This window comes from Rhinopithecus roxellana, chromosome 5 (genome assembly GCF_007565055.1).
Source record: "Rhinopithecus roxellana isolate Shanxi Qingling chromosome 5, ASM756505v1, whole genome shotgun sequence".
Taxonomy (NCBI): Eukaryota; Metazoa; Chordata; class Mammalia; order Primates; family Cercopithecidae; genus Rhinopithecus; species Rhinopithecus roxellana.
Genome location: NC_044553.1, coordinates 52,618,837 through 52,639,195, shown reverse-complemented (window position 1 = coordinate 52,639,195; position 20,359 = coordinate 52,618,837). Strand labels below are relative to the sequence as shown.

General features: G+C 39.8%; 2 protein-coding genes across 7 annotated transcripts in view; one reads left to right on the top strand and one right to left on the bottom strand.

Moving 5' to 3' along the window:
• The window catches only part of HECTD1 (HECT domain E3 ubiquitin protein ligase 1), a 112,895-nt gene that overhangs the window by 3,099 nt on the left and 89,437 nt on the right, over window positions 1-20,359 (bottom strand). For 5 of the 6 annotated variants that reach the window (XM_030931676.1, XM_010374654.2, XM_010374656.2 and 2 more), the window contains 13 exons: window positions 18,791-18,913; window positions 17,093-17,249; window positions 13,648-13,870; window positions 11,709-11,763; window positions 11,298-11,480; window positions 10,698-10,905; window positions 10,525-10,610; window positions 9,831-9,958; window positions 6,203-6,404; window positions 4,345-4,482; window positions 3,425-4,032; window positions 2,364-2,442; window positions 2,157-2,250 (listed from right to left, as the gene is read on the bottom strand). In XM_030931676.1, coding sequence (XP_030787536.1) covers window positions 2,157-2,250; window positions 2,364-2,442; window positions 3,425-4,032; window positions 4,345-4,482; window positions 6,203-6,404; window positions 9,831-9,958; window positions 10,525-10,610; window positions 10,698-10,905; window positions 11,298-11,480; window positions 11,709-11,763; window positions 13,648-13,870; window positions 17,093-17,249; window positions 18,791-18,913 — 2,284 coding nt within the window. The remainder of the gene's footprint in view (window positions 1-2,156; window positions 2,251-2,363; window positions 2,443-3,424; window positions 4,033-4,344; window positions 4,483-6,202; window positions 6,405-9,830; window positions 9,959-10,524; window positions 10,611-10,697; window positions 10,906-11,297; window positions 11,481-11,708; window positions 11,764-13,647; window positions 13,871-17,092; window positions 17,250-18,790; window positions 18,914-20,359) is intronic. The other variant, XM_010374658.2, reaches the window with a different exon arrangement.
• The window catches only part of AP4S1 (adaptor related protein complex 4 subunit sigma 1), a 114,181-nt gene that overhangs the window by 91,929 nt on the left and 1,893 nt on the right, over window positions 1-20,359 (top strand). The gene's annotated exons all lie outside the window — the stretch shown is intronic.

The window sequence follows — 20,359 nt, the reverse complement described above, 5'->3', positions numbered from 1 at the left end:
GGGGCCAGGCGTGGTGGCTCAAGCCTGTAATCCCAGCACTTTGGGAGGCCGAGGCGGGCGGATCACGAGGTCAGGAGATCGAGACCATCCTGGTTAACACGGTGAAACCCCGTCTCTACTGAAAAAATACAAAAAACTAGCCGGGCGAGGTGGCGGGCGCCTGTAGTCCCAGCTGCTCGGGAGGCTGAGGCAGGAGAATGGCGTAAACCCGGGAGGCGGAGTTTGCAGTGAGCTGAGATCTGGCCACTGCACTCCAGCCTGGGTGACAGAGAGAGACTCCTTCTCAAAAAAAAAAAAAAAAAAAAAGAAAATGTGGTATATATACACAATGGAGTACTATGCAACCATAAAAAAGAATGAAATATTTTCATTTGTAGGAACATGGGTGGAACTGGAGGTCATTATATTAAGTGAAAAAAGCGAGGCACAGAAAGACAAGTATCACATGTTCCCACTCATATGTGGGAACTTAAAAAGTTGATCTTGGCCAGGCAAGGTGTCTCACACCTGTAATCCCAGCACTTTGGGAGGCCGAGGCAGGCAGATCACCTGAGGTTGGGAGTTCGAGACCAGCCTGACCAACATGGAGAAACTCCATCTCCACTAAAAATACAAAATTAGCCAGGTGTGGTGGCACATGCCTGTAATCCCAGCTACTCAGGAGACTAAGGCAGGAGAATTGCTTGAACCTGGGAGGTGGAGGTTGCAGTGAGCACAGATCGTGCCATTGCACTCTTAGCCTGGGCAACAAGAGCAAAAACTCCGTCTTAAAACAAACAAACAACAACAACAAAGTTGATTTCATAAAGGTAAAGAAAAGAATGATATCAGAGGCTGGGAGTGTTGCATGTGGGGGTGGATGAAGAGAGGTAGTTTAATGAGTACAAATTTACAATTAAATAAAAGGAGTAAGTTCTAAGGTTTTCTAGCACAGTAGGGTGACTATAGTTAACAGTCATATATATAGTATATTTCAAAGAAGCTAGAAGAGAGTAATTTGAATGTTCCCAACACAGAGAAATGATAAATGTCCAAGATGATGGATATCCTAAATACCGATTTTTATCATTACACATTTTATGTATCAAAATGCCCCATAAACATGTACATATATTACGCAACAATTTAAAAATACCCATTACCAATGAAATGGACAGAAGATGGATATTCAACATTCATAAATGTTTGAGTAAACAAGCATAAATTAAGACAGCTTGAAATTAAAACTGTGTTTTAAATTAGAAATCCCTGCTTATCACAAATGTGGAGAGAGAGAACATTCAGTTGCTATGGTCAGTATGCAAATTCTTATTACTACTCAGTCTGGAGTTCGCCAGCAGTTTCTGTCATACAAGTCAGGCAAAACTGTGTTCTCATTTTCAATAGTAATTTACCATATAATATACTCTGTTACCATGATTCTTTCATGGTTTAATTCATCCTGATCAAGTAATCTAGCATGTATGCAACCTACGTCCACTTTCTTTGTTGAGGCAAGGTCTCCCTCTGTTGCCCAGGCTAGAGTGCAGTGGCACAAACATGGCTCACTGCAGCTTTAGCCTCCCACACTCAGACTATTCTCCCACTTCAGCCTCACAGGTAGCTGGGACCACAGGCACATGCCACCACATCTGGCTAATTTTTAAAAAAATGTTTTGTAGAGATGGGGTCTTGCCGTGTTGCCCAGGCTGGTCTTGAACTCCTGGGTTCAAACGATCCTCCTGCTTCAGCCTCCCAAAGTGCTGAGATTATAGGCATGAGCACCACCACACCCGAGCACCAGCAGTTCTTTTTTTTGCGACAGAGTTTTGCTCATCGTCCAGGCTGGAGTGCAATGGCGTGATCTTGGCTCACCGCAACCTCACCTCCTGGGTTCAAGCGATTCTCCTGCCTGTCTCCCAAGTAGCTGGGATTACAGGCATGCGCCACCATGCCCAGCTAATTTTGTATTTTTAGTAGAGACAGGGTTTCTCCATGTTGGTAAGGCTAGTCTTGAACTCTCAACCTCAGGTGATCTGCCCGCCTCGGCCTCCCAAAGTGCTGGGATTACAGGCGTGAGCCACCATGCCCAGCTAACCACCAGCAATTCTTGACCATAATTTCAACTGTCTCAAAGTCAAAGGAGAGCAATTATGCTAAAAATCCTTTAAAATTACCTCTAAAGGCTTCCATTTGTTTCTGAATACCTGTATGCATACAAAAGTCAAACATCAAATCCACATATTCTTCTGCATTATCCATTGTTATCATCTGCAAAAGAAAATCTGTCAGTATCTAGAAATATTTCAGGAGTGTCTAGTACAACTGGCTTTGCTAAGAGGATATTTCAAAACTTACAACTATATTAAAAGTAAATTTTTTACCTCATCTTCACCACTTGGCTTGAGATCCACAGCTGTGAAACCATATATTCTTGAGGAAGGGCAAAACTGGAAATTTAAACTGGGAGGACAAAAAAGATTAAATTAACTGACAGGCAGCTACTACTAATGGTGTTTAATTTTTATAACATGACTATCATCTGCCATCAGTGGATACAAGAGAAAAAATTAAATAAATATAATAACATGGCTATCAAAACCATAATTCCCAGCCCCCTCCTCCTCCAACAAAATCAGTACACCAGCTTACAAGTAAGTTGAGGCCTTTTTAAATGCAGTATTCTATAGACAAAATCTACTAGGCCAACTGTTACCAAATCTATCTGGCGTTGCGAAGATTGCATGAAACCACCTTTCTATATTTTACTTCTAACTTATGGCACAAAATTAATTAAAAATTTTGCAATTAATTATGATGGCAACGTTTATAAGTCTTTTAGGAAGAAACTGTTGCTTCACTGAAGTCAATCATGATATGTACAAAAATATACATTAAAAAAAAAAACCTTGACTATATAACCATTTATCAAACACAGCTTACCAACATTATCAGCAAACATTAAAAAAAAAAAAAAAGGCCTTGCAGTTAACCTAAAATCACAGCTGAAGACATGGTAATTACCTGTACATAAAGTAACAGAGTTTTATCGAAAGATCTGCAGCATCTCAGTTACTACAGCCATTGGTGATAAAGCTGACATACCAACCGATTTTTGAGCTTTGCAAAGTGGGCCATATATTAGCAGATGAATTTGTCAAAATATTGTTGGCTCTGGACATTTTACACAGGCATATAAATTCACATTGGCTAAGTCAGGTAATCCTCTAAAGGTCTGATGATTAATAAACTAATATTCTAGTATTCTGAGTGTTGTCTTTATAATATTAAATCAAGGTTCAAGTCGATCATCAGTATTTCCTACAGCATATTACTGTTTTTGACAGACTGTTTTCTCATATATTGCAAATCAGTGAGGACAAAGAAACAAAAGCTTTACAACTTATTCATCCATTGGATTGAAGAATGTACATATAATGCTTACCCTAAATCCTCTATGCTAAGTGGAGGCCCAGAACCTGATGGATTCTTCAGCACTAGTTCCTGTAATTTTGTGTTCTTCTCATCTTCAGAAAGACCTTTGTTGCTTAAAATTTGGCGCCTCTTGATAGCAAGGTCTTTAATTTCTTTTAAAAATCTGGCTCTGTGTGGGTTTACTAATTCAAAGTCTTCCCAAGTCAAAATTCCATTAAACCAAGCCGGGGGTTTTGGTTTAGGGGGATCAAGAATAAATTCTGATTTTGAATCCTCTTCAAAGCTTCCTACCGAGAGTGAATCATGACCTTCTTCTGTAGAAGCTTCAGACTGACTTTCAGTACAGTGTAAGTCTCTATCACCTCGTGACTCATAAATCAGTTTACTCATATTGCTTTTAATGTCACCCATACACATAAGTTTAAAAAAAGGTTTAGAAATAGGTAAGTCCACAAGTCTATTGTCTTGAATGCATTTGGCCAAGAAAATTCCAAGGAAATGAAACAGTTTCGTGATCCTTTCAAGCTCATCACTATCCTGTGGAAATGGTGCCGTGAACAGTCCGCACGACCTCTGCACATAATATCCAGGAGGTTTCAATCCACCTCCAAGATCAACCTAATTTTTTAGAGGGTGAAATGCAAATAAAATTAAACAAAAGGTAATAGAAACTAAGCCTATCATCACCTAAGAAAAAAAATCCATAAACTAAACATCTTCATGAATTTGGCTATCTAAAAGTATGTAATTTTATTAAATAGCTTTTGGTGACTAAATTTTATCACTTTAGAAATATTTTAGTTGTATCAAGATTATTCAACAATAAAAGTAGAGTCAGAAACCTAGCTTATGCTCTGAACACATAACCTATTTTTAACACTTTTGAAAACAGAGTCACAACTCAAGTCACAAAATAAGAAATATTCTTACATGACGAGATTCATCATCTGGAAAATTATCATCACAAAGCCAAGCTCCCAAGTCAGTTCTCTGGAATTCCGCTGCCACCAGAGCATAAAACTCTAATGTGGGTCCCAAGCCAGTCCCTTCTTCTCCTAAAAACTCAACCTAAAATACGAACAAATAAATTGTGGGTTAAAGTAAACTTAAAGTTTGGGGTATTTTTGAAATAATCTAATTCTTGCCAAAATTTATCATATCTGATCCAGTAATATACCGTTTTTCAAAATAGCAGTGTATATATTATAAACAGCATACGAGTGTTATTGTAATTTTTCTGAAGAGTCCACTTATACACTATTACATGCTTAAGCACTGTGCCAAGCATCATTCACACATTTACTTCTCACAACAACCCTGCAAAATAATTATCTCCTTTTTACACCAAAGGAAACCAAATCTCACATAAGGAGGTTAAATAATTTGCTTGAAGAAATGATAGTGTACAGATTTTTGTGTGTGTCTGTGTGACACCAAAGCCTAAACTCTTCTACTTTTTTACTTTTTTTGAGACAGAGTTTCACTCTTATTGCCCAGAACGGAGTGCAATGACACAATCTCAGCTCACTGCAACCTCTGCCTCCTGGGTTCAGGCAATTTTCCTACCTCAGCCTCCCAAGTAGCTGGGATTATGGCATGCACCACCATGCCTGGCTAATTTTGTATTTTCAGTAGAGACAGTTTTACTGTGTTGGTCCGACTGGTCTCAAACTCTTGACCTCAGGTGATACACCCACCTCGGCCTCCCAAAGTGCTGGGATTACAGGTATAAGCCACTGCGCCTGGCCTCTTCTGCTTATTTCTGAGTTAAAGACGCTTTAAATCATTTTTGCAACAGGAAGAGCATGGACAAAAACCTTTAAAGTGATTGCATAAAGTATCATCAAAACTATAGCATATGGTTAAAAAATAAAGATTATCTAAATTAGAAGAATGTAAGCAGCTGGGCATGGTGGCTCACGCCTATAATCCCAGCACTTTGGGAGGCCGAAGCAGGTGAATCACTTGAGCCCAGGAGTTTGAGACCAGCCTGGGCAACATAGTGAGAACTTGTCTCTATTAAAAAAAAAAAAAAAAAAAAAAAAAAAAAAAAAAAAGAAGAAGAAGAAGAACGTAAGGGTAGGAGGAATAACACGATGAAAGAATGAAAGTCTGTATATAAAGTGAAAGACGTAAAGCTTTGGACATCTTCTAGAGATGTATCATATTTCTTGCAATTAGTTTATGATCCAAAAGTTAAAAACAAACCAATTGGTTTCACCCCTGTGACAGGAGAGGTATTTCCACTCTTCCTCATATAGGGAATACTGTGTATACGAAATATAACCAACAATGTCCACAGTAACATTTCTAAACTAAATATATTAAATTTCATACTGCCATTTGCTATAACCTCTCTCAACACAGACCAGTGATATAATACCAAGCACAATTTAAGTGAAACAATATTACAAAACCAAGTGCTCCCAAAATATCCAACAGTGCAGTTTAATATAAGGGTCAAAAAGAATCCCTTGTGAGTACTATTATTTTAGTCCAACTTTGTTATGAAATGCGTAGAAGCCCTCAAGCGGAACAAACATGTTGCCATCTCAAGAGTGGAGATCTTTGTTGCTCAGTAATGGCGCAAGACCTAACCCCTAAGGAGGTGGACTGACATCCTCTTATGAAAAAGATGCTCTGCCAGAGGAGAAGGCTTCTGCTGACAGAATAGGAAAACCCCTCTTCAGGTTTACCTACCACAGTTTTTAATGCAGTGAAGACACACATTGGGCTGGTTCCCTAAGTGTCATTCCTGTTCCCTAAATCTAACTTTATATGAGATTACCTCAAGAACTGATTTCCGATCTGCATGTATTTGCATGACATTCTCAGCCCATTCCATCAGTGATTCGCCACGTGGAACTTTTACTCTTTCATGCTTGAGACGACCAACTCTAAACTCTCCAGGGTCATCTCGCCTAACACTGCTTGTGGTTCTCGTTCGTTCCACAGTGGCTTCACGTCGGTTTTGTAACCACACGATTGCTCTGAAATAGAAAAATATCTATGAGCTGCAGCATACATTAACAGCTGAATGTACTACTAAACCAGCAACAGAATTCAAAGATTTAAGAAATTAAAAACTAGTATTTTATCAGGTGATTTTTAAAACACAGTAATCTTTTTTGTTACATAAATTGCTTCCTTTCACAAGTAAAAATATATGAAACTCCTTTTATTATAATCTGCCTTAAGCAAACTGAGAAAGTGCTGGGTCTGTGTTTTCCCTCCTTATTTTAGCAGTTCAATAAAAATAAAAATCTGTTATCCAGGCCCCAACATCATTCAAAAAAAGGACAAATGTTTCCTATTGGAGAAATTTAAAAATGATTAAGCTATCTTTCAAACGGAAAGCTGTCAGGCCTCTGAGCCCAAGCTAAGCCAGCATATCCCCAGTGACCTGCACACATACATCCAGATGGCCTGAAGCAACTAAAGATCCACAAAAGAAGTGAAAATAGCCTTAACCGATGACATTCCACCATTGTGATTTGTTTCTGCCCCACCCTAACTGTTCAATGTACTTTGTAATCTACTCCACACTTAGGAAGGTTCTTTATAATCTCCCCCACCCTGAAGAAGGTTCTTTGTAATTCTCTCCACCCTTGAGAATGTACTTTGTGAGATCCGCCCCCTGCCCCTAAAACATTGCTCTTAACTCCACTGCCTATCCCCAAACCTGTAAGAACCAATGATAATCCCACCACCCTTTGCTGACTCTCTTTTCACACTCAGCCTGCCTGTACTCAGGTGAAATAAACAGCCATGCTTGCTCACACAAAGTCTGTTTAATGGTCTCTTCACATGGACACGTGAGACAAAAGCCACCATCAATTATAATTTTAAAACAATTTTTCTTTTCTTTCTGTTTTTTTGAGATGGAGTCTTGCTCTGTCACCCAGGCTGGAGTACAGTGGCATGATCTCAGCTCACTGCAACCTCCCTATCCCAGGTTCAAGTGAACCTGCCTCAGCCTCCCCAGTAGCTGGGATTACAGGTACGTGCCACCATGTCTGGCTAATTTTTGTATTTTTAGTAGAGACGGGGGTTCTGCCATGTTGCCCAGGCTAGTCTTGAACTCCTGGCCTCAACTGATCCACCTGCCTTGGCCTCCCAAAGTGCTGGGATTACAGGCATAAGCCGCCACACCAGGCCACATTTTCTTTTTTTAAGTAACAATCCATTTATGGTGGAAGGAAGAACCAATAATTAGGAATAAGAAGCTGAAGGTTCTATTCTCATGTGTGCTGCTATTTTTTCATGATCTTAGGCAAATTAACTAAGTACGTGCAGAATCAATTTCCTCATTTAAAAAACAGAAATTATAATCAATGCCAGTTATCACAACATGCCTATAGTTCTATGTATATAAATGCTTTGTAAATGGCATTAAATGGTACAAAAATGTAACTATCAAGGAAGAAACACAGTTTAAATTATAACTTTTTTTTACAACTATTTTGGAAGAGTACTTAAGGTAAACAATCATTCAACAAAATATTTATTGAGCACCTACAGTGAGTGAGTCTTGCTCTGTCGCCCAGGCTGGAGTGCAGTGGTGCAATCTCGGCTAACTGCAACCTCTGCCTCCTGAGTTCAAGCAGTTCTTATGCCTCAGCCTCCTAAAAAGCTGGAATTATGCCCAGCTAATTTTTGTGTTTTTTTTGTAGAGATGGAGTTTCGCCATGTTGTCCAGGCTGGTCTCGAACTCCTGGCCTACAGTGATGTGTCTGCCTTGGCTTACCAAAGTGCTGGGATTATAGGCATGGGCCACTGTGCCCAGCCTGGAAACAGGAACTTTTTAAATGTTTTCTTTTTTTTGGTAAATTACTTCTTCCATGATTATTTAGAGGGACTATCTTCAAACCAGTACAAATATTTCGTAAATAATATCTGACCATTTTCTTTTTTCTTTTTTTGAGATGGAGTCTCGTTCTGTCGCCCGGGCTGGAGTGCAGTGGCCGGTTCTCAGCTCACTGCAAGCTCCGCCTCCCAGGTTTATGCCATTCTCCTGCCTCAGCCTCGGAGTAGCTGGGACTACAGGCGCCCGCCACCTCGCCCGGCTAGTTTTTTTTTTTTTTTGTATTTTTTAGTAGAGACGAGGTTTCACCGTGTTAGCCAGGATGGTCTCGATCTCCTGACCTCGTGATCCACCCGTCTCGGCCTCCCAAACTGCTGGGATTACAGGCTTGAGCCACCGCGCCCGGCCTATCTGACCATTTTCTAACCAACTGTGTAATTTGTTGCACAATAAGCCATCGCACATCTTTCAGCAAGAAATACATTAAATTTGAATAGTAAAGACACTACAGGGTTTCACTGTGTTAGCCAGGATGGTCTCAATCTCCTGACCTCGTGATCCGCCTTCCTCAGCCTCCCAAAGTGCTGGGATTACAAGCATGAGCCACCGCACTTGGCTATTTTTTTAAAACACCTATTATGCATGAATTCACAGAGAAGAGGTTCCAGCAGCTCAGGCTCCTTTCCCTTGGTTTTCACACAGTGTGCTTCTCGGGGTGGAACAGGCTGGCACTTCAGCTAAATGCAGGTACCTTTCTCTTTGGCTTTCTTTTTTTTCTGATCATCTTCCTTCATGCGTTTCTGGAAGCTATCTCGGCTCTTAAAGAGTGCTTAATGTGCTTAATATGCACATTAATTCTCTTGGTAAGAATCTTGCCCTTGTTTATTTACAACAATGAATGCGCCTGTAATCCCAAGAGGGCTGAGGCAGGAGAATTACTTGAACCCGGGAGGCGGAGGCTGCAGTGAGCCAAGATCGTGCCAATGCACTCCAGCCTGGGCAACAAAGCAAGACAAAATACAAAAACAAAAAAACAATGCCAACAGCATGCTGGGTAACACTGTAGACTCTTCCAATTTAGCGACAGTAACACTTGTGGGGCATTCTTTTTTGAACAGTACCCATTCCCTTAATGTCTACAATGTCACTTCTCTTTTAGATCTGCATATATGTGGCCAAAGGAACAATTCCATGTTTTCTAAAAGACCTAGAGAACATCTATCGGGTATCTCTTCTCCTTTCCTTTGGATTAGTCATTTTGGCAAATTACTAGAAGATTGGTGGTTTAGACCAAAAGGCAATGCTGACTATTCTTCATGGGAATACAAGATAATATATCCCCTCTATCAGTCCTGACAATATAGTTGTATTATTTTCAACTTATATAACATAAAAACATACTTATTTTAAAAACATAAAAAGATGTACTTAAGGTAAGCAATCATCTCACCTAACAGGAAACTGAGAAAGTACTGGGTCTATATGATGATTTATAAATTTAGCATTATTACAAAGAAACCATATATCAAATCTAGAACTTTGAAAGATATGACTGTATCAAGTGTTATGCAGCATTAGGTGATTTGGTTGTTGTGAAACATCATCATCTTACCTTGAGGCACCAAATGCTGTACATGTGAAATACAGCTGTCTAGTTTCAAATGGTATTAGAAAAGGACATTTGCTGGTTAATTGTTCACACCAGTCTGGCAGAGCCCCACTTGCCAATGCCAATGGTTCCTGTGAATTAACAAATAACAATGTCTTAGTGCTATAAGGCATTCATGCATTCATTCATTCATTCATTCATTCATTTTTGAGACAGAGTCTCACTCTGTTGCCCAGGCTGGTGTGCAGTGGTGCGATCTTGGCTCACTGTAGCCTCTGCTTCCTGGGTTCAAGCGGTCCTCCTGCCCTAGCCACCCAAGTAGCTGGGATTACAGGCATGTGCCACCATGCCCAGCTAATCTTTGTATTTTTAGTAAAGCCAGGGTTTCGCCATATTGGCCAGGCTGGTCTCAAACTCCTAGCCTCTAACAATACACCTGCCTTGGCCCCCACAGCGCTGGAATTACAGGCGTGAGCCACCACACCTGGCCCTATAAGGCAATTATTAAAAATGACCAAAAGAAAAGAAGAGTCAATTCTAAACCTGTAATTAGGAAATAAATGCAAAGGACCATATAGCTCAAATTACCAATCAGAGGGAAGGGAAAGATGGTGAGAGGTAGAAAAGAAAGTAAAGGGAACATTAGGAAAAGTCCAACAGTAATAGAATGAAGAGTTCAGTTATCTGATTTTATTACCTCAATCTGCTGTAATATTTTTGTTGTAATTTTTTTGCTAGTGAATTCATCTGGTGGAAAAGTAAACTGAGGCTGTTCATCACCATCTATAAAATGAATTAATAAAATTAATAAAAATATAAACTGACTTGCTTTAAAACTGCTATAGAAATGAAACAAGGCTTCTTACAGACCTTCCTGGGATATTCTTGAATAAGGGTCACTTGCAACTATATACAGAATACGCAGAAGCTGAAGGACATCTTCTACTCCACAAGAGTTCTGTCCATTGCCTGCTTTGGCCTGAGGTTGTTCTTTTGTTAAATTAAGAATATCACTACTTTGAAGAGTAGAAATGGCCCCCTGGTTTAACCCAGACTTTGTTCCATGCTCACAAAAATCCTATAGAAACAATTAGAAAACCTGGCCATTAATCACATTTTCAAGAAAAACAGTGTATCATTCTATCAATACTACTATGAAAGGGCTGGAATTTTTTAAAGTGCCTTCTTTTTAAATAAAAACACAACACAAGACATAAATCAAGGCATTCTAAACCATTAAAATTCCCGAATAAAATATAACCACTCTAGGCCATGGTCAAAGTCTGTATTCAGATTCATTGTTACAAGCCATATTTGAAATTTTAGAATTTGTGCATTAACAATGTTAATTCAACCTCATTTTTAAAATTACGTCTCAATGAACTGCTGTTCCTTAAGAAGCTTCCAAAGCTGCAAAACAAAGCACAAAGCCACTTGCAATCAAAATAGTGTTTTGATGCCAATATATACCTTATATGCAGCTATGAGCTGAGAACAATTTCTGTTTTTCCTAATACTTTTATTAGTGCCGGTTAATTTCCAGTGACGCAGGAAAGCAGCGTCTGCATTCTTCTGCAGGTAGGTTATCAAGTCATTCTTTGGTAATTCATCAGTGCCAAGGTACTGCTCCACATGCTCTATAGACCAGCAACCCTACAACAGGAAAAACCAAATGTTGGCCTTTCCCAATTATAAAGTCTATGATATTTCACATGCATTACATGAGGTAGCTTTAAGATCATGCACTTACCCTAATCTAAAGAATTGCATGTTAGTCATTATTCCCTTCAACGTTCAACTGCAAAACTGTGTTAGTTTTACTATCTTTCTTCTTTTTACTAAATAGCCAAGAGTAAGACCAATTTTCCAAAAATAACTTACCATTTTTCCATTTTCCTTTTCTTTATCAGAATCCTTCATTTCTCTGTACATGATTCTAAACATGAAGATATTCAAGTTAATTCATATATAATTTGTGACTATTTTCAATAAGGCTTCAATTCTTTTAAAAAAAATGAACATCATTTACTAGACATATGTCTGCACTGAACACTGAACTCAAGGAGAATTCTTTTTTTCTGTATTTTTTGTAGACATAAGGTTTTGCTATGTTGTCCAGGCTGGTTTCAAACTCCGGGTTTCAAGCGATGCTCCTGTCTTGGCCTCCCAAAGTGCTGGGATTAAGGTGTGTCACGACACCCAGCCTCAAGGAGGATTTTTAAGAAAAAATGTTAATTCGTTAAACATAAGGGCAAAGTAGCAGAAACCATATTCCTGAATTACGATTTATAAATTTAGCATTATTACAAAGAAAGCATATATCAAATCTAGAACTTTTAAAGATATGACTGTATCAAGTGTTATGCAGCATTAGGTGATTTGGTTGTTGTGAAACATCATAGAGTGCATTACACAAAACAAAATGGTATAGCCTACTATCTACCTAGGCTATGTCTTATAGCCTATTGTTCCTAGGCCACGAACCTTAACAGCATGTATCAGTGTACTGAGTACTACAGGCAACTGTAACACAATGGTATTTGTGTATATAAACATAAAAAAGGTACAGTAAAAATATGGTTTTATAATCTTATGGGACCCCTGTCATACATGGTCCATCACTGACTGAAAAGTTGTTATATAGCACATGGCTATAACTGTTGTAAAAATACAATGGGATAAGAAACAGGTTCTCTGTGTCTAGATGGAAAGAAGGATAGAAATAACAATGATCAGGAGTGCTTATGTTCAAATAAGGCAGTTGAGATCAATTTTGAAACTGCAATAAAAATTGAAGGGAGGTTTTCCTAGCTTTTGGGAACTTGGAGAAAAAAATAGAAGGGCAGGAGAATACCATTATGATTTTCTGTTCTATCTCAAAAGGACCTACGTTACTTTTATTGGCCATTATATAAGATTATCAGTGATGTTAAGAGAACATCAGAAAACATACTAATGGAAGTGAAGTTACAGTAAGAATGACGATATAATTTATTATTATTAAATAACAAATATTGTATAGATAACATTTACTGAGCACTTAATATATCCTAGGGAGTACTGCAAACACTTTGCAGGCCAAGCACAGAGGCTCAACACCTGTAATCCCAGCACTTTGGGAGGCTGAGGTAAACGGATCACTTGAGCTCAGAAATTCGACAACAACATGGGCAATATGGCAAAAACTCCATCCCTACAAAAAATACAAAAATTAGCTAGGCCTGGAGGTGCACACCTGTAGTCCCAGCTATTCAGGAGGCTGAGGTGGGAAAATCACCTGAGCCTGTGGAGTTTGAGGCTGCAGTGAACCATGATCGCACCACTGCACTCCACTGCACTCAGCCTGGGCAACAGAGAGAGACCTTGTCTCAGAAAAAAAGAAAAGAAAACACTTTATACATATTAATTCATTAATTCCTTACAACCACTCTCATTTTATAAATTAGAAATGTGAGGCACACAAATGTTAAAATAAATTTACCCTAAGTCATTGATAATTATTTGTACAAAGAAAGGCAGGTGTTAACCCACACACCCCCAAAATAAAGAACAGAAATAAAATATTTAGTACTCATATTAGTCAAAGAATTCAAATGACGCTCTTCTCAACAATTACGTAGCTAGTGTAGATTGTAAATGTCCTTCTGCTTCTAAAACTTAATCATTCTACACCAAGAGTCCCAAACACTATTATCTGTTCCTGTAAGCCACAGAATAAAAACCCAAACTTTTCTGTTCCTATAATCCAAAATAAACACAATGCTTCTTGGCTCATACACTAGGGCATTATCTACCAAAACATTAAGTTAAAATTTCTTACGTGTATGTGGGTTCCCAAATACGCCTAAGTTTATCTGATTTCACATTGCCATTACAGGACAATTGAAGCAATTTTTGTACATAGTAAAAGATGGTTGATCTGAAATTGGTGAGTGGTAATTCAACTTCACGAGTCGTTCCAAGACCTGTTACTTTCAAAGTGAGGGCTAATCGAGGTGACGGAGTACACTCGACTTCTTCCAAGAGCTCTGAATGAGGTGTCCCTAAAAATTTGGAAGATGTGTGAAAAACAATTATACTAAAACAAGCAGTCCAAGAAAGGTCACTACACTAGGCGACAAGGCTACATGAAATCCAAACCCCTCTGCCATACATTAGCTAAAGGATGTCAGCTACTTAAGACTCTAGGCCTTGACATTTTTGTTTTCTGTTTATTTTTTTTTTCTTTTGAGATGGAGTCTTGCTCTGTTGCCCAGGCTGGAGTGCAGTGGCACGATCTCAGCTCACTGCAACCTCCGCCTGCTAGGTTTAAGCAATTCTCCTGCGTCAGCCTCCCGAGTAGCTGGGATTATAGGTGCTCACCACCACATCTGGCTAATTTTTGTATTTTTAGTAAAGACGGCGGGATTTCACCATGTTGTCCAGGCTGGTCTTGAACTCCTGATCTCAAGTGATCCACCCTCCTCAGCCTCCTAAAGTGCTGGGATTACTACAGGCATAAGCCACTGCACCCAGCCTGTTTTCCGTTTCTTTTTAATGGGAATAATTACACCTATGTTACTGAAAGAGTGCTAGAGGAGAATACATGTGTATGATAGAGAGCCCTCTCATTTTTATATGAAAATACTACTAACTGTATGAATACTTAGGAAACATTTTAATTTTATAAATGAGGCCAAGAGCGGTGGCTCATGCCTGTAATCCCAACACTTTGGGAGGTCGAGGTGGGTAGGTCACTTCAGGTCAGGAGTTTGAGACAAGCCTGGGCAACATAGTGAACCCCGTCTCTACCAAAAATGCAAAAATTAGCTGGACATGGTGGTGCCCACCTGTAGTCCCAGCTACTCAGGAGGTTGAGGCAGGAGAATCACTTGAACCTGGGAGTGGAGGTTACAGTGAGCTGAGATCACACCCCTGCACTCCAGCCTGGGTGACAGAACGAGACTCCGTCTCAAAAAAAATTTTTTTTTTATATAAATGAGAAAACTATCCATACTCAGAGAAAACCACACATTCTGGGCCAATGACGTGTCAACCTTTTATCACACTGAATAACTGCATCATGAGGTAAAAACATATACACGCACAAATATAATTAGTTTCATCATGTATTTGGAGAATGCTCTCATTTTTTATTAGCTCATGAATGTTTTCTTATCATGATCGTCCTCTAAAATATTATTTCTTTCACTGCACAGTATCCCACTGTACCTAAACAGAGGCACATCCCTGCTACTGGACATAATTAAGATCATTTCCAATTTTTTGAAAATATAAATACTTCTGCAGTCACCTGTGTGTACAAAACGGGATACAGAGCTAGTATTTAAAATTACCATAGGCAAAAACACATTCTCAGAAGATACAAAATATACTGGTAGAGAACTCTACAAAAAGTTTGTGCCTATTTATACTCTCTAGAATATGTTTTCCTTTTTTATAATTAATTTTTTTTCTCTGAGATCCAAAGAAACAAGATTCTCCTTTTTGAAGGACCCTCAGAAGAAACACCTTGATTCAGTCTATCTATCCTCCCCAAAGAACATTTATACTACAGAGTATACTTACTTTCATATTTAATACAGGTATCTTTTTTTTTTTTTTGAGACAGAGTCTCACTCTGTCACCACCCAGGCTGGAGTGCAGTGGCATGATCTCGGCTCACTGCAACCTCTGCCTCCCGGGTTCAAGCAATTCCTCCCGCCTCAGCCTCCTGAGTAGCTGGGATTACAGGCGTGCGCCACCAAGCCCGGCTAATGTTTGTATTTTTAAGTATAGACGGGGTTTCACCATGTTGGTCAGGCTGGTCTTGAACTCCTGACCTCGTGATCTGCCCGCCTCAGCCTCCCAAAGTGCTGGGATTACAGGCATGAGCCACCGTGGTCAGCCTAATACAGGTATCTTTCTGTCAGCTAAAAAATACCCTCCTCACTTAATCGTCAATTTAAATCTTTGTTAAGAATAATTTACTGATTATAATAGCTGACATTTATTGAGGCACACATCAGGCAGCACACTAAGCACTTTACATACCTTACTTCATTTAAGCTTTTTAACTACCTTGTCCAACAAGGACCTTTATTCTCTCATGTAAGAGATGAAGAAATTCAAGCTTAGATAGTTTTGGTGACTTACCCAATGTATCCGTTTCCTACTGCTGCTATAAAATAGTACCACAAATTGGGTGGTTTAAAACAACACAAACTTGCCAGGCACGGTGGCTCACGCCTGTAATCCCAGCACTTTGGGAGGCTGAGGTGGGTGGATCACTTGAGGTCAGGAGTTCGAGACCAGCCTGGCCAACATGGTGAAACCCCGTCTCTACCAAAAATACAAAAATTAGCTGGGCATGGTGGTGCGTGCCTGTAATCCCAGCTACTCGGGAGGCTGAGGCAGGGGAATCATTTGAACCTGGGAGGTGGAGGGTACAGTGAGCTAAGGCTGCACTCCAGCCTGGGTGACAAAACAAGACTCCATCTCAAGAAAAAAAAAACCAAAAAACTACCACAAATTTATTATCTCATAGTTCTAGAGGTCGAATGTCTAAAATGGATTTGCAGGGCTTCATTCTTTCTAGAGTCTCTAGAGAAGAATGTTTCCTTGCCTTTTCTAGCATCTAGGGGCTGCCCACATTCCTTGGCTCATTGCTCGTCGTCACTCTGACTCCTGTTTCCTTAGTCATGTGTTCTTCTCTGACTCCTGCCTCTTGTGATTACACTGTGTCCACTTGGATGATCCAGGATACTCTCCCCTTCTCAAGATCCCTAATTACATCTGCAAAGTCTCTTTTGTCTGCTTTGATAATATATCATAAGTTCCACAGGTTAGAACCTGAATGTTTTTGGGGAGCAATTAGTATGCCTACCACACTCTAAAATACAAGTTGTAAGGGACAAGGTTGTTACCCAGACCAACTGACTCTAGAGGGCATAACTGTAACCACTGGAGAGCCTGTCAAAATTGAGATGCATAAATCCTTAGGAATTTTGATCCAGTAGAAAATACAGTAAGAATTTCCCACCTTTAAGTGGGACTTTGCCTTAAAAATTGAACAAATACAAAACACATGTTGGTTTTTAAAATTTGAAATAATTTGTAATTTGCTCCTTTAAAAAAACCTATACTTTTTAAAGAATGTGTGGCTGACTAAAATTTTTTTATAACCTGCATACACAAAACTAAAAAAAAATTGTTAATAACGTGCATACACAAGCAGCACCTTACTTTTCAAACTATATAAACCATAAAACCAAAACATCCTGTACCTGGGGGCGGTATTTCTAGATCGGTTGTCTGTTGGACATTAGTACGACCAGGTCTAGGATCAAAAGCAGGAACCAATGCAGAAAACTGTCTCTTTAGCACATAATCATCATCCCATGTTCTCCGGCGTCCTCCTTTAGTTTCGTACTCTTCTTCTTCCTATCAAAATAAAATTTCACACACAAACATCCTAAGATGCAAAATCTCATTCTTGCAGAAGCAATGTGTTAGTTCTTTAGAACTACTGCATTTCCTTAGCCATATTTCTTAAACCCAAAATGAGCTAACCTAAACATGGATAGAAACACACATTTCTTAATCATTTCAGTTTACCCAAAGTAAGTTGCATCCTTGATGGTTATACAAATCTACACATTTCACCAAATGACAACCATTCACGAACGGGTGCGGTGGCTCAAGCCTGCAATCCCAGCACTTTGGGAGGCCGAGGCAGGCGAATCATGAGGTCAGGAGTTCAAGACCAGCCTGGCCACCATGGTGAAACCCATCTCTACTAAAAATATAAAAAATTAGCTGGGCATAGTGGCAGGCACCTGTAATCCCAGCTACTCGGGAGGCTGAGGCAGGAGGATCACTTGAACCTGGGAGGCGGAGGTTGCAGTGAGCAAGATTGTGCCACTACACTCCAGCATGGAGCCAAGATCATGCCACTGCACTCTGCACTCCATCCAGGGAGACACAGTGAGACTCTGTCTCAAAAAAAAAAAGAAAAGGATAACCATTCACAAACATCATCAACTTCCTGGTTTTGTTACTGTACTAAAATTAGGTAATATGAAACTAGCCAATGGGAAAAATTAGGTAAAGGGCACATAAGACCTCTCGAGGATTTTTGCAACCTCCTACGAACCTATAATTATTTTAAAATAAGTTGGCTTTTAAAATGTAAATTACATTTCGTACTGAATTACTTACATACCAAATAAAATGCTGGGGAGTTGCTTTAAATTACTATGAGGCAGATAGCATATAAGCACACATGTGCACACCCACAGTTTGGTTTAAACACTTAACTGAAACAAACTGACATCTGACAGCTCTGGTTCCAGAATGTTTGGGTTTGCATCCTGGAACCAAAACTACTATTATATGTATGACTTTTAGCAATTACTTCATCTGAAAATTATAGCTAATAATAACCCTAAAAAGGCTGTTGGAAAGAATGAGCTAATATACATAAAGTATTAAGAACTATGCCAGCCAGGCACAGTGGCTCATGCCAAGGCAGGCAAGCTTGAGTCCAAGAGTTCAAGAACAGCCTGGGCAATGAAGCAAAATCCTGTCTCAAAAACAGAAACAACTCTAGCACTTAATTAGCGATCATTAAGTGTTAGCTATTAATAAACTACTACTACTACATCTACTACTACCTCTACTACTGCTACTATAACTACAAATCTTAGATACTATATATTAACCATTTTAATATATGTTTACTATTACCCAAAGCAAGGTAAAGGGGTTTCAAGCATTAAGCTCCTGCATGCATTACGTCACACCAATCATGGATTCTATATGGAATATGAAACCCAACCAGTAGGGGAAGTTTCTTTGTGTAACTGATAACTCCCTCTTCTTACCCTTTCCACACTGCACATTTTTGTAGGCATTTAGGTTGGTGCCTTACTATGAAAGGGAAAAATATACATACGGTAGGGAGATAAACATGAAGGTATTACCTGCTCCCCAATAGGTCGGCTCCCTGCTCCAGCAGGAACCTGTGGTAGCTGCGAGGTAACAGCATGATGCGTTACATCAGAGCGGGAGCCAGCTCGACGTTGCAGGGATGGGCGTCTCAGAATCTAAAATAAAACAATCCCAAGAGATACACGTCTAATTATTTGACCCATATATGCCCCCTTTCAGCCATGACCTGAATATATTAACCCCTATTAACAAAAGTGTCACTGAAAACTTTTTCATTAGCCAACTTCAGAAAAGTTATGAGTTCGATGTTTTAAATTCATCATGCATTTTATACTAATCTCCTTCATAAGAAGTATTGCGTTTTCTTAGCAACCATATACTAAAAGCATTTTCAAAATTTCTTTACCCCATCAAAACTCATCAATTTTGCCGGGCGCGGTGGATCAAGCCTGTAATCCCAGCACTCTGGGAGGCTGAGACGGGCGGATCACGAGGTCAGGAGATCGAGACCATCCTGGCTAACCCAGTGAAACCCCGTCTCAACTAAAAAATGCAAAAAAAAAAACTAGCCGGGCGAGGTGGCAGGCGCCTGTAGTCCCAGCTACTCGGGAGGCTGAGGCAGGAGAATGGCGTAAACCCGGGAGGTGGAGCTTGTAGTGAGCTGAGATCTGACCACTGCACTCCAGCCTGGGCGACAGAGCGAGACTCTGTCTCAAAAAAAAAAAAAAACAAAAAAAAAACAAAAAAAACCTCATCAATTTTTTTGAAATCTAGTAACATTTTATAAAGAGAAATTTTAAATATACAGTTAGTTACAATAAAGGGTATTTTTTAGGCACAACTTTCAATTAGAATACAATCCTAGTGGTTAAATATTGAGAGTTCTGAATCACATTGCCTAGGCTTGGGTCCTCACTCTTCCACTTAACTCTGATTATAAGGGCAAATTATTTTTTTTATGCCTCTACTTCATTCCTTCGTATGACAACTAATGAGAAAACAGATGGAGCCTGCTTGCAAAACCACAGGTACTAAAAAACAAACTCCTGGGCCACGTCAGCCTCTTGAGTAGCTGGGATTACAAGCACGAGCCACTACACTGGCTAAGTTCATACACTGTGTGTGTGTGTGTGTGTGTCAGATCTCATTCTGTGGCTTAGGCTGGAGTGCAGTGACCCAATTATAGCTCACGGCAGCACGAGCCACTGCACTGGGTAAGTTCATACACGTGTGCGCGTGTGCATGTGTGTGTCAGTGTGAGAGATTCTGTGGCTCAGGTTGGAGTGCAGTGATGCAATTATAGCTCACTGCAGCACGAGCCAACTGCACTAAGTTCATACACGTGTGTCTGTGTGTGTGTGTGTGTGTGTGTGTGTGTCATTCTGTGGCTCAGGCTGGAGTACAGTGACCCAATTACAGCTCACTGCAGCACCAGCCACTGCACTGGTGAAGTTCATGCATGTGTGTGCATGTGTGCATGTGAGAGATTCTGTGGCTCAGGCGGGAGTGCAGTGACGCAATTACAGCTCACTGCAGCACAAGCCACTGCACTGGCTAAGTTCATACGTGTGTGTGTGTGTGTGTGTGTGTGTGTGTGTGTG